At 39.2% G+C, this 14,073-nt stretch overlaps 1 protein-coding gene across 1 annotated transcript in view; it reads right to left on the bottom strand.

Annotated features, from left to right (window-relative positions):
• Nucleotides 1-10,676, bottom strand: part of SLC9C1 (solute carrier family 9 member C1) — a 77,249-nt gene extending 66,573 nt beyond the window's left edge. Inside the window, exons 1-3 of the mRNA XM_036744118.1 lie at nucleotides 10,526-10,676; nucleotides 8,135-8,235; nucleotides 4,404-4,532 (exon numbers count right to left, since the gene is read on the bottom strand). Of these exons, the coding sequence (XP_036600013.1) occupies nucleotides 4,404-4,532; nucleotides 8,135-8,235; nucleotides 10,526-10,676 (381 nt within the window). The remainder of the gene's footprint in view (nucleotides 1-4,403; nucleotides 4,533-8,134; nucleotides 8,236-10,525) is intronic.
• Nucleotides 10,677-14,073: the final 3,397 nt, after the last annotated feature.

Here is a 14,073-nt window from a genome sequence, read left to right as displayed (position 1 = left end):
GGTGGTGAATGAAGAGGTCACACTCTAAACTGAACTTGTGGTAAGTGATAAGCAAGACCTTGGAGAATTTAGATCCACCTTTTCCCATAAGGCCTTTAGCTGACCCACTGTGCTCTCCATAATGACACCTGTTAGCTACCCTATATTAATATATTAGTTAACTTTAAGCACTTAGTTGTTAATTTTCATATTTCCATGGTTGTTTAGATGACCTTACTACTTATTTGTGTCCTGAGGGGATAGGACCACTAACTAGTAGATAAGCATAACAAAAAAAAATGAAAAAAAGTTATTGTCACACACAAAAAAGTCATTTTTTCACCACAAAAAGATGGCAGAGTAAAAGCAAGGATTTGCTGGAGCTCTCCCCCAAACCCCTCCAAATATCTGTAAAAATGACTAAAGAAATTCTAGAGCTATAGAATCCACAAAATGACAGAGTGAAACAAATCTCCAGCCCAAGACAACCTGGAAGGTTGACAGGAAAGGTCTATTACACCAGGCTGGGAGTGGAGCACAGTCTAGTGTGGGCTGTGCCAGCACAGATGGGTTTGGAGCAGGCCTCAGCAGACTGAATCACAGGCAGCTGTGGTGGTTTCCAGACTTCTCAACCCAAAAATGCCAAAGACAGCATAGAAGGTTGGTGGGAAAACACTGGCAGCTGCTTCCAGAGCTCCTGGCCCACAGATGGTGGGGGAATCAAGCCACTGATTGGAGGGGGGATTGCAGGGATCTTTTTGCTGGTGTTGAGACAGGATTCTCTTGCTTTGCCCTTCTTGGATCTGGGTCATAGTCCTGGGTGGCAGTCCTTGGGGGAGGAGGAGCCTGGTGTGGCAGAGCTTGTGGCAGTTGTGGAGAGGGAATCCTCCTCACAGTTCCAAGGAAGAAAAGAGTGCCTGTGGTCACTCAGACCAGAGCACAGTCCAGGAGAGGAGCAAACACCTCTCCTTGGATCCTACCATCTTAGAAGAACTGAAAATTTACAGGTGCCTAGAAGTATCTCTGACAACAGCTGCACAAAACCCCTGAAACTTGGGACAGAGCATCTCCACTCTGGAAGCAGAGCCTTACCTTGACAGAGAGCTCAAAAGTCAAGTAATTGGCTGGGAAAATGAGCAAGTGTAAAATCTTACTTTGGTGACAAAGAAGATCAAAACATACAACCAGAAGAAGACAAGAAAGTCAAAGTTCCTACCTTCAAAGCCTCCAGGAAAAATATGAATTGGTCTCAGGCCATGGAAGAGCTCAAAAAGGATTTGGAAAATCAAATAAGAGAAGTAGAGGAAAAAATGAGGAGGGAAATGAGAGTGATGCAAGAAAATCATGAAAAAGGAGTCAACAGCTTGCTAAATGAGACTCTCCAAAATACTTAAGAAAATAACATCTTAAAAATAGACTAACCCAAATGGCAAAAGAGGTCCAAAAAGCCAACAAGAAGAAGAATGCCTTAAAAAGCAGAATTGGCCAAATGGAAAAGGAGGTCCAAAGGATCACTGAAGAAAATAATTGCTTAAAAATTAGAATGGGGCAAATGGAAGCTAATAACTTTATGAGAAATCAAGAAATTATAAAACAGAACCAAAAGAATGAAAACATAGAAGACAATGTGAAATATCTCATTGGAAGTACCACTGAACTGGAAAATAGATCCAGTAGAGGTAATTTTAAAATGGTTGGACTACCTGAAAGCCATGATCAAAAAGAGCCTAGATAGCATCTTTCAAGAAATTATCAAGGAGAACTGCCTGATATTCTAGAGCCAGAGGGTAAGATAGAAATTGAAAGAATCCAGTGATTATCATCTCTTGAAAAAGATCCCCAAAAGAAAACTCCTAGGAATATTGTCACCAAATTCCAGAGTTCCCAGGTCAAGGAGAAAATATTGTAAGCAGCCAGAAATAAACAATTTGAGTATTGTGGAAACACAATAAGGATAACACAAGATCTAGCAACTTCTACATTAAGGGACTGAAGGACTTGGAATATGATATTGCAGAGGTTGAGGAAGCTGGTATTAAAACCAAGAATCACCTACCCAGCAAAACTGAATATAATACTTCAAGAGAAAAAATGGATGTTCAATGAAATAGAGGACTTTCAAGCATTCTTGATGAAAAGACCAGAAATGAACAGAAAATTTGATTTTCAAATACAAGAATCAAGAGAAACATGAAAAGGTAAACAGGAAAGAGAAATTATAAGGGACTTATTAAAGTTGAACTGTTTACATTCCTACATGGAAAGATGATATTTGCAACTCATGATATCTTTCTCAGTATTAGAGGGATTATATATATATATATATATATATATATATATACACATATATACATATACACATACACACACATATATATATATATAGACAGAAGGCACAGGGTGAGTTGAATATGAAGGTATGATATCTAAAAAAATAAAATTAAGGGGTAAGAGAGGAATATATTGGGAGAAGGAGAAAGGGAGAGATAGAATGGGGCAAGACAAAGCTTTTATAATAGAGGAGAAGAGGGAGAAGGTGAGAGGGAATGAGTGAACCTTACTCTCCTCAGCTTGGGCTTAAGGAGGGAATAGCAAAAACACTCAATTGGGTATGTTACCCTACAGGAAAGTAGAGGGGAGGGGGATGGGAGGGAGAGGATGATAGAAGGAAGGGCAGATTGGGGGAGGGGGGAGTCAGAGGCAAACACTTTCAGAAAGGGACAGGGTCAAAGAAGAGAATAGAATAAATGGGGGGGGCGGGATAGGATGGAGGGAAATACATTTAGGCTTTCACAACATGACTATTATGGAAGTGTTTTGCGTAACTACACATGTATAACCTATATTGAATTGCTTGCCTTCTCAATGAGGGTGAGTGGGGAGGGAAGAAGGGAGAGAATTTAGAACTCAAAGTTTTAAAAACAAATGTTAAAATTGTTTTTACATGCAACTGGAAAATAAGATATATAGGAAATGGGGTATAGAAACATATCTTGCCCTACAAGAAAGTAAGGGGGAAAGAGATAAGGGCATGGTGGAGTGGGGTGATAGAAGGGAGGGTAGACTGGGGGAAGGAGTAATCAGAATGTGAGATATCTTGGGGTGGCGGACAAGGGAGAGATGAGAAAATTTGGAACTCAGAATCTTGTGGAAATGCATGTTGAAAAATAAAAATAAATTAATTAATTTTAAAAATATATTAAAAAGTTTTCTTTTCCTTAGAAACTTACATGTTTCTATTGTGTAGATAAACACTAAAGGTCTCAGTTTACCCCAAATATCTGAGTGAGCGGCTCTATGTAAGTACAGACTAATTTAGCTTTTCCCTAACTTTGTAGACATACAAGCAATTGAAAACGGAATCTAAGAAAGGATTGCAGAAAAATGAGACTATTAATGATAACTAACATTCCTATAACACTTTAAGGCTGACAAAGTGCTTTTTCTATGTTTTCTTATTTAATCCTCACAACAGCCCTGTGAAGTATATGCTATTTTTTCCCTCATTTTTCACATGAGGAAATGGAGGCTGAAAGAGGGTAAGTGACTTGTCACACAGTCACAGTTGAACAGCTAGTATGTGTTAGAGGCAGGATGCAAAATCAAGTCTTAACTCCAAGTACAGTATACTATCACCCTACTGTCACTATCACTTGGCTAAATTCCCAAACTTACTTCTGTCTGAATTAATGAAACGCACTCCCTTCTCACCTCTGCCTTCTCTTAGAATCCATAGCTTCCTTCAAAGCTGAGTTCAAATGCTACCTCTTTTTTTTCTTTTGTATTTTTTTATATTTAAAATTCTATTTTTTCTCAATCACATGTAAAAACAATTTTAACATTCTTTTTTCAAATTTTGAGTTCCAAATTGTCTCTCTTCCTTCCCCTGCCTCCCATCCCCCATACTGAGAAGGCAAGCAATTGGACATAGGTAATAGATGTGTCAAATACTGACTCTTAGAAGGAATTTTTATTGACACTAGCTTCTCCTCTCACTCTAAGAGCTAGACCACCCTCATTTTTGTTTGTTCGTTTGTTTTTCACTGTGTACGAATTTTGTATTAATTAATGTTGGTTTCCCTTAATGGAATGTAAACACTATGAAGACAGGAAATGTTTCATCTGTCTTTGTGCTCGGGGCTGAGCACAGTGGCTGCCACATACTTGTCACTTAATGGGGTGATTAAATCAAAAGGGAAGACTAACAATTGGATTATTTCTTTAACATTGTCTTTTTACTCTCCCAGATGTAGCTTCTACCTAACTTTGAACCTAAAGATAAAAGAAATCCTTTTTCCTGAAGACTCTTAGCTGGATTTGAAACTAACTTCTGGAACCAGACATTCTGTATGCTCTGGCCACCTCCTAACATGTAGCTAAATTACATTAAATTATATTATAGGGGAGAAAATCACATTGCTTACCTGCCAAAATAGTTTTTTAAACATATAAAAATCTGTATCAAATGAAACTGCAAATATAATCACTGGAGTAAACAAATTAATAAATATGACAGGATCCATCCATTGTATTGGCTCTGTAAATTTCTGCACCTGGGAACATGAAGGGAAGTATAGTATTTCTCCATCACGAACAAATGCCAGCTTCACATATTATAACTATTAATGATAACATCTATATAAAATGCAGACTGTCCACAAAATATGCAAAGAGTCCATTTAGTTTGCAAACGTGCACTTTAACAACTGAGCCATTTTTAAAGTTTAATCTGTTGTTGAAAACCTCATAGGCGTATCAAGCTATTTTAGCCAATTCAGTGGGACCAGCGCCCTTCTCTCTACTCACCTGGTCAACACCCTAACGTCAGGAATGCTAGTTGGTCACCTGGCTCCAAGTCTCTCCTGTCTCTGATCCTATTCTCCACACAACTGCCAAATTTATATTCCTAAAGCATGGGGATGACCATTCTCTGCCTCAAGAAATTCCTTATTATTCCCGAGATAAAATACAAATGCCTCTGCTTTGTCATTTGATCTCCTTCACCATCTGGCTCCATCTTACCTTTCCAGGTTCATTGAATATTACTCCCCTTTATGAGTCCCACATTTCAGACAAGGTGACCAACTTACTGTTCCCAGTTCCCAGTGTGAGATATAAAAAGAAAAACTGTGTTTCCACACAGGTGGAGGGAAGTGGGTTTTCTTCTCAGAGAACAAGTCTCTTTTTGCAAAAGCAATTCTCAGAAAAGGGGAAAACCAGTTTCAACTGGGTCTGTGGTCAAAAGCAGGGCAAAGGGTAAGCTAGACCTGAAATATGCATGCTTAATCACCTCATGAATATTCACTTCTCCCTGGGAGAAGTGAATTTTAATTCATTAATTTCATTAAATTCATTAATTTCGTTTTAATTCACACGTGATCTATGTGGATGTACGTGGAGGGAAGGGAGAACACCTCAAGGGGAAACATGAAGTAGGCATATGGGGAAGTTGCACACCTCAGGGTACTCAGTCAATGAGGAAATGAGGGAGGGACTTCACATTTTGAGGCAGGGATTTACACTGCTGGCTTGCACTTTTGATGTGTGTTGCTGCTCAGGCAGCACACCCACTTCTTGCAAGAACTGTAGAATAAATGAGCTTGCCTCATCTACCTCAGGAGTCTTTGTCAGTCCTCTAGACATTTTATTTCTAACACCAGTATTCTCTACCTCTGAGAATTCCTAGCTTCTTTCAAGGTTTAGCTCAAGGGCTACAAGATCCACCCAGATGCCTCCCCTTAACAGTGCCAGCACGCTCCCTGAAATTTCTTTGTATATATTTTCTATTAATATCTTTAGACACCGTTGTGTCCGTATCTACACCCTACTGAGTAGAATGTAAACACCTTCAAGGTAGGGACTATTTGCTTTTATTTATTCATTTTAGATCTGGTTTTCCCAGAGCCTCCTACAGTATCTGGCTGGAACAGCACTGAATAAATACTTGTTGAATGTTATGAATGAATGAATGTTGTTACGAGAGGCAATCTACTGTCAGAGAAGGTCTTGGGCAAAACTAATTGAGTACTGCCTCCCTGACTCTGATGGGTTGGACCTCCCAAACTAGGAAAAAAGAATTTTAGCTGACTTGCAGCAAAGGACCTTCTCCTTACCCTCTCAAACTGGTTTTTAACCTAAACGAGAAGCATATTAAAACTCCTCAAATGAAGGAAGTTAGATGTTATAGTGGACAGAGCACTGGACCTGGAGTCCAGAAGACCTAGGTTCAAATCCTGCCTCCGATACTTAACTCTGGGCGAGTCACAACATTAGTCTTAGTTTCCTCATCTGTAAAAGAGGGATTGTTGAATCATTTTAGTCATGTTCAACTCCCTGCGACCCTATGTGAGATTTTCTTGATAAAGATATTGGAGCAGTTTGCCATTTCTTTCTCTACATCATTTTGGAAAAGAGATGAGGAACTGAGGCAGACAGGATTAAATGACTTGTGCAGAGTCACACAGTTAATAAGTGTCTGAGGTCAGATTTGAACTCAGGAAGATGAATCTTCCTGACTCCAGGCCCAACACTCTATCCACTGTACCATAGATGTAAGTATTAAAAGTTCGCTGTGTTATCCCATGATCTTACCTCAAGTAATGTCTCTTAAACTATTGATTCTTGCCCTTAAATCCTACCACTTGACCCTGACAAGTTTGATCATCTGGGCCAAGAATTGGGATTGTGGGATGTAGAGCTGACAGACAATTTGGATGTCTTCTAGTCCAACCACCTCATTTTACAGATGGAGGAGCCCGAGGCCCAGAGACATTAGTGATTTGTCTCAGGTCACAGTTATAAATAGAAGAGCTGAGATTTGGAAGAGAATCTAAGAATTGGGAAATCATAGACAATGTGGTCCACCCTCTCCCTGCCTGCATAGGTTCCTGCCCTACGATATTCTTAACAAGGGTCTGCCATGTTTGAACATCTCACCCTCAGTAAAGCAGAACCTATTATCTCCTGGACAGTCCATTCTACTTGGGGATTGCTCCAAGTGTTAGGTGGTTCTGCATAGCAAACCTAAGTCTGTCTCTTGGTCACTTCCACCGATATTGTCCCTCGTCCTGATCTCTGGTGCCAAACAGAACAAATCTGTTTTCTTTTCCTCATGATTACCCTGGATTCTAATAGAACAGGTCTGCATGACATTTGGCCTGTGGGCTGCTTAGGGCCTGCCTAGTGCTTGAGGCCCACAAAAGGATTTTGCCTACAAAAAATGTAGAGGATGTAAACCAGGCCTGCATAACATAATGTGCGCAGGCTGCTTTTGTGGGCCACAAGCCACCATTTATTATGCAGGCCTCTGACAGAGTATGTGCTCCAGTTCCCTTATTATTCTGGTCACTATCTTCCAAACATGCTCCAGGTTGTTGTTATCTTTCCTACGATGTGATGCCCAGAACTGAACACAGAAATAAAAATAAAGAAATAAACAAAACAAAACCCCTTTATCCAATATCCTTTTTTTCTTAAAACCTCTCCTCGTGAATCTAACTGAACAAAAAGTCAGGAAGCCTGGCTTTGACAGTTAGTTCTTTCACTCACCTTGGGGAATTTGGGCAAGTCATGTAACTATTCTAATAACCCTTAGGTTCTTTACCTATAGAATGAGATAACTGAACTAGTAAAAGGTGCCTTCCAGTTCTCAAATATCAGGATCCAAAAATATCTCCCTTTCCTTTCTCCCATATGTGCAGACTACTTGATTACAATTAAGTGACCTCAAATCCTACTCAACCTCTATTACTCAAATATTAGAGCAATGTATAAATGAAAATATAAATGACCAGGATAATTACTTTTTACTGCCTATATTGGTCTGGGTAAGGCTACTTGTAATTCTCTAGCACAATGGCTGGGGAGGGAGGGGAGGATTTCCTTCATTTTCCTGTCACATTCTCCTCAGTGGCCACAGGACTCCAGCATCAGTAATAACTCTGTATCTGCATCCACATTGGAAGCACCTCAAGTGCAGAAACCCCCTTTTTTCTGCCTTCTGTGTCCTATCATCTTCTGCCAGTGCGAATCACTGATCTATTAAAAACCAAAACCATGTAAAGAAAGCATTTGTCACACAGAAGTTTCAGGAGCACCCTCAATCCAGTTTATATTTCTGTTGCCTTTTGCTAAAATATAATTTTATGATACGAACCTTAAAAGATGAAAAACTTAGGATTTCAAAAGTACATCCTATTAAAAACAGGATTATTGGGAGGGGAAAAGGTGAGTCTTTCAACTTGATCTTCAAAAATGCTGTAACAAAAATATTTGCCATTAGTGGAAGGGAATATATTTATCCAACTTTCAGATGGCACATTTGACTGGGATTAACAGTGATACATTTATGTATATGGTCCAATTTTGCATTTAATTTCCTGCACTGAAACCCTTGCATTGCTCCACTATGAGGTTCCTGAAATTTAAAGAGTTGTTCCTCAAATGTGGACTCATTTCTAAAATTCTTGGCAAATACCCATAGCACCGGCCATGAAACAGGCTTTGACAGAGGTTCCTGCACTAACAAGGGCTTAGTAGCTTTCAGAATCAAATGTTCCATCCATGTAGTACTTGGCTCAAATTGGGGAGCAATTCCTCTGATTTTGCCCAGTTTGGGGTTCACTATGCCGCCTGATGGCTGTCTCCACCAGAACCCCAGCCTAAGAGCATGCCAATCAAATGTCCTATGACTACTATTCCCATTTACTCTTTCATCAAAAACTTTTCCCTGGCTACCATTTCCCTGGATATACATTAATTCCTTCCACATCGGAGGAGGCTAGGGGTGTGGGGCACCCCCATAATGGAGAAAATCCATGTAAAAATTTTTGGCCCTCTTTTCATACCAGAGAAAAAGTCTGAATTATTATGGTATGAAAAGAAAATATGTAATACTATACACATATTTTATGCATTTTGGAGTTGCTAAACTTTTTCTGTGTTGTCTGCTGGCCTGCAAGTGTCATCTATGGTTTCAGCAAAACTTCTCTGAAATTCCCATTTAATTTCTTATGCCAATCCAAGATATATCAAAACCGTGATGGGGAAAATGGCAATATGGAAGGGATAACTGTATTGTCTTCCCTTGTTAAAATGTAAGCTCTTCAAAGGCAAAGACTGTCTTGTTTTTTTTTAATCTTTGCATCCCCAGAGCTTAGCACAATACATTGTTCATAGTAAGACCTTAATGATGGCTTTTTCATTTTCTTTCTTGATAAGTGTTACCTTTCCATTTCTGAAATCCTACAGGCAATAGTTGATAAAGGGACTAAACATCTTTAGATCTTTTTCCTGGAAGATGCCAAAGTCAATACTAAAGAGAAGACCCAATTAGAAATCTCTGGGATAAGGAAAGTTCATAGTCACTGACTTATTCAAGGCTTATATGGTGTTTTACTCTTTTTCCTGATTTTAAGGCACAATAAACAACATCCTCATTAATTTCTGTTTGTTTGCACAGTCCTACTATTTTATACATTCAGCAACTTAGCCCTTTCTTGCCACGATTTACACAAATGACCATAATGAAGAGTTAGTCTTTTTTTAATCAAAGAAAGCAGCAAGAAGAAACCAGAGAAGTTATATAGACTAGACAATAATAACTATTGTTGTAGATAACATTTATATAACATATTATGTGTCAGGCCCTGTATTAAGTGCTTTACAATTATTATACCATTGGATCCTCATAAGAAACATGAGAGGTAGGTGATATTATGAGCCTCATTTTACAAATGAGGAAACTGAGGCAAACATAGGTTAAGTGACTTGCCCAGGATCACACAGTGTCTGAGTCTGAATTTGAACTCAAGTCTTCCAGACTCCAAGTCCGGTGTTCCATTCATTGTGCCACCTAGCAGCCTAACATATTGAAGAATACACAAGTAAATGAGCTCTTCACCTGGAATTGAGATAACATCTCAGCTCAAACCTGGAGAGAGAACAAGCTCATCAAAGGGTAGTCTGTTGTAAGCAGTATCTAGACATGTAGGAGGTAAAGTTATAGAGACAGGATAAGGGCCAACTTCTCCTACAGGTCCCCAGCTTGACTATAGTTCTCCATTCAACAGTCCACACCTTTCCTCTCTCACAAGTCTCCTTTGAGGTCCCTGCTAGAGTGATCTGTTTAACAAGTTGGAGTAAGTCCCTTTTCCATTCACAAAGCATTATGGCTCAGCCTTCTCTCAGTAAATCAGGAGTCATGCCCCTTACACAGATATAGCGCAAGACTTTCAGGGCACCCTCGGAAAACTCACCCTCAAGTTGGGCAGAAGATGTGATATGCTCATTATTTTCCATCAGTGAGGCAATTCTCCCACATAGGAAAAGAATAGGGGAAGAAGTTTCTAGATCTGCTTCACCAGCAGGGGACTAAGTAGATTTGAGCTATTCATTGCATAAAGGTGTAGACTTGGGAAAAAAAAAAAAAAACTTTCAAATTATTTAATCAAGCCCGCCATTAACTCTGAAGCACAATCTTTTCAAGGTACAGCAAACAAAAAAGATAACAGAATAGAATGGTAAGGAAGAAGAATTGTATACATACCTCCAAGTATATTTATAATGCATATCCCACATACGGTTGTGGGGAGATGCTCTGGGTGGGAGAATAATAAATGATTAAAATACGTTTTCCAGTTGTTAGTACTATCAGAATAGGCATAAATCCCGCTGGTATTCTGGGGAAAGCGTCTCATCTTGCCACCTTGGATAATTTCTCTGTGAAGTCTTCTCCCTGCACATCACAAAATAAGAAAAAACATGAAACTTTCCTTCATCATACCCTCTAAATCATTTGTGTAGTACTTCCCTTACATTTCATTTTGTACTATTTCCAATGATCCCGAACTATTTAGCAGCAGCTACTTGTCATGCCAGGTCAACCTGAAAGTCAACTAGCTTCTTTCTTCCATCATTTAGATCTCTAGATCACCTAGTCTCTAGAATGGTTTAGGAATTTCTAGCAAAGTCCTGGAGAAGTTGGTATGGGATTGTGATGTGTCTGAGGGCAGAGGAGAAGAAATAAATATTTAACAATTGGCTCTCCAGGGAGAGAAATGTACACTGGATACATTTTTCTTTATCTTTTTATTTTTTTTTGGAGGGAGGAAGGCAGGGCAATTGGGGTTAAGTGACTTGCTCAAGGTCACACAGCTAGTAAAAGTGTCAAGGGTCCGAGGCCGGATTTGAACTCAGGTCCTCCTGACTCCAGGGTTGGTGCTCTACTCACTGCACCACCTAGCTGCCCCAACACTGGATATGTGTTTAAGCTTAGTCTGCATTACTGGTATTTTTTCCATCATTTTCTTAAATCTGGACAATCAACGAAACCATCACAACAAAACTGCTTTCCACAATGTAGAATTGTGTGTAGTGGAAAGTTCTGAAATCAGTGAATATGGGTTCAAAACCAAGCTCTCTTGCTTACTAGCTATGTGGTTATGTGCATTACTATTGTTGATATGATGATGATGATGTAAATAATAATAATAGCTGACACTTATATAGCACTTTGAAGATTGAAGAAGACTATCCAAGCTTCATTATTTATAATGAAGGAATTCAGGCTCTAAGGCTCCTTCTATTTCTAAATACTATGATCTGATGATCTAAAAGATTAATAGTGCAACAGAAATACTACTGGATTCGAAGTGAGAGTGTCTGAGAGCATGTTCCAATTCCACCATTTAATGTGTGATAATGAGCAAGTTTCTTCACTTTCCCTGTGTTGCAGTTTCTCCATTCACAAAATGAGGAGTTTGAGGAAAATGATAAATGTTGGAGAAGATGTGGGAATATTGGAACACTAATGCATTGCTGGTGGAGTTGTGAGCTGATCTAACCATTCTGGAGCACAATTTGGAATTATGCCCAAAGGGCTATAAAACTATTCATATCCTTTGACCCAGTAATACCACTCCTAGGTTTGTATTACAAAGAGACCATAAAAATGGGAAAAGGACCTACATGTACACAAATATTTATAGCAGTACTTTTTATGGTGGCCAAGAATTGGAAGTTGAGGGGACGCCCATCAGTTGGGGAATGGTTGAACAAGTTGTAGTATTTAAATGTGATGGAATACTATTGTTCCATAAGAAATGATGAGCAGGTAGACTTCAGAAAAACCTGGAAAGACTTACATGAACTGATTCTGAGTGAAGTGAGCAGAACCAGGATAACATTGTGCACAGTAACAGCAACATTGTGTGATGACTGACTTTGATAAACTTAGCTCTTCTGAGCAATGCAAGCATCTAAGACAACTCCAAAAGACTCATGATGGAAATGCCATCCATATCCAGAGAAAGAAATTTGTAGTCTGAATGCAGATCAAAGCATACTATTTGCTCTCTCTTTTTTGTTGTTTCTTCTTTCTCATGGTTTCTCCCATTGGTTCTAATTCTTCTTTATAACATGACTAATTTGAAAATATGTTTAATATGAATGTATACGTAGAGCCTAAATCAGATCGCATGCCATCTTGGGGAGGGGAGAGGGGAGAGTGGTGGAGAAAATTTAGAACTCAAAATCTTATGGAAGTGCATGTTGAAAACTAAGAATAAATAAACAAACAAACAAACAAACAAATAAATAATAGCACTTAAAACAAAAATGAGGAGTTTGGAATAAATGAACTTCTAACTTTTAATCCTACGACCTTATTACTTTTATTGAAAACAGCAAAAATAACAGTGTTAAGCCTATTTATGGGACACCACAAGTGTCATGGACGTTCACTGCTACTCGTTTTGTGATCATGCAATGGTTCAAATCCTGCCTTTGACATTTCTTATGTGAACTTGGGGCAAATCACTTAACCTCAGTTTCCTCATGAATAAAACAAAAGTTATAGCCTCGAAACTTTCGGAAGGCAAGATACTGAAGTACATCACTAGACCTTTCATTGGCTGCCCAGCCTGCTTTCAACTGCATGGAACAAGATGACTCTCCCAGGATAAATTCATAATTTCTAATCTCATCACCATGAAGGCAAGTCAAGCCTTGATTGACTCTACCTCACTCAGCCTCCTTTCCTGTGGTTTGGAGGGTTGGAGGGTGGAGGATGAAACACTCATCCCAATATCTTCCTTTACTGGGGGCTGAACCTGGGCTTTTAGCTCACTCCACATAGCATCTGCTGCCCTGCCTAGTGTCAACTCCATGGAATACAATGCCCCCACTCTGGGTACCTCCTGGTATCCCATCCTTCATCCTCCCACCTCTGCTTTTTTTCCTCCTTTCATATGTTGTCCCCCCCTTTAGATGGTAAGCATTGAGGACAGGGACTTTCTTTTCATTAAATTTATCCGTAATACTTGACACTTAATAAATGTTTATTGTATTAGATTATTGGATTAGAGCTACCTTTCAGCTCTAGATATATGATACTAGGGCTTCATTAGTACATTTCCTGCTTCTTGGCTGGAGATAATTGCTAGAAATATATTGCAGGCCAATTAGATCCAGTATGCATCTCTCCATTGCCCTTCAGGTCATGCAGAACCTTAATTCCAGCATCTTCAACACATATAACATCACTATAAGATGGAGAGTTAAAAGATGGCTTTTTATGCCAAGGAACAGCTAGGTATTATTAAGAAGGGCAAACACCTCTGGTGAGCACATGTGCCCAATGTTTATAAAAAGAGGATTTTTCATTTGAATTCTATCTGCGATTGTATTTGAGAAGGACTCTTGCATCATCTTGACATATGCAAGAGAGAGACCTTATTGGAGGAGAGCCTGTAATCTGTGCCCTGATGGGGCTGTGACTCCATGCCATCATAAAGGGGGAAACTGAAGCCAGGGAATTCAGAAACTCCACCGAAGACTACTGAAATGTCTGAAATCTCCAGTCATGTTCACATTGTTATGTTTTCATATGATGGTAGGTTTTTGTGAAGATTTGCTGCTCGCTCTGTTTTTGTTGTTGTTCAGTAGTTTTCAGGCTGACTCTTCATGATCTCATTTGGAGCTTTCTTGGTACAAATAAATAGAGTGATTTGCCATTTCCTTCTCCAGCTCATTTTACAGATGAGAAAACTGAGGCAAACAAGGGTAAGTGACTTGCCCGAGGTCACACAGCTGGTA

Source organism: Trichosurus vulpecula, chromosome 2, assembly GCF_011100635.1.
Source record: "Trichosurus vulpecula isolate mTriVul1 chromosome 2, mTriVul1.pri, whole genome shotgun sequence".
NCBI classification, from domain to species: domain Eukaryota; kingdom Metazoa; phylum Chordata; class Mammalia; order Diprotodontia; family Phalangeridae; genus Trichosurus; species Trichosurus vulpecula.
Note: the sequence above shows the minus strand (reverse complement) of the source record. Positions and strands in the feature narration are given on the sequence as shown.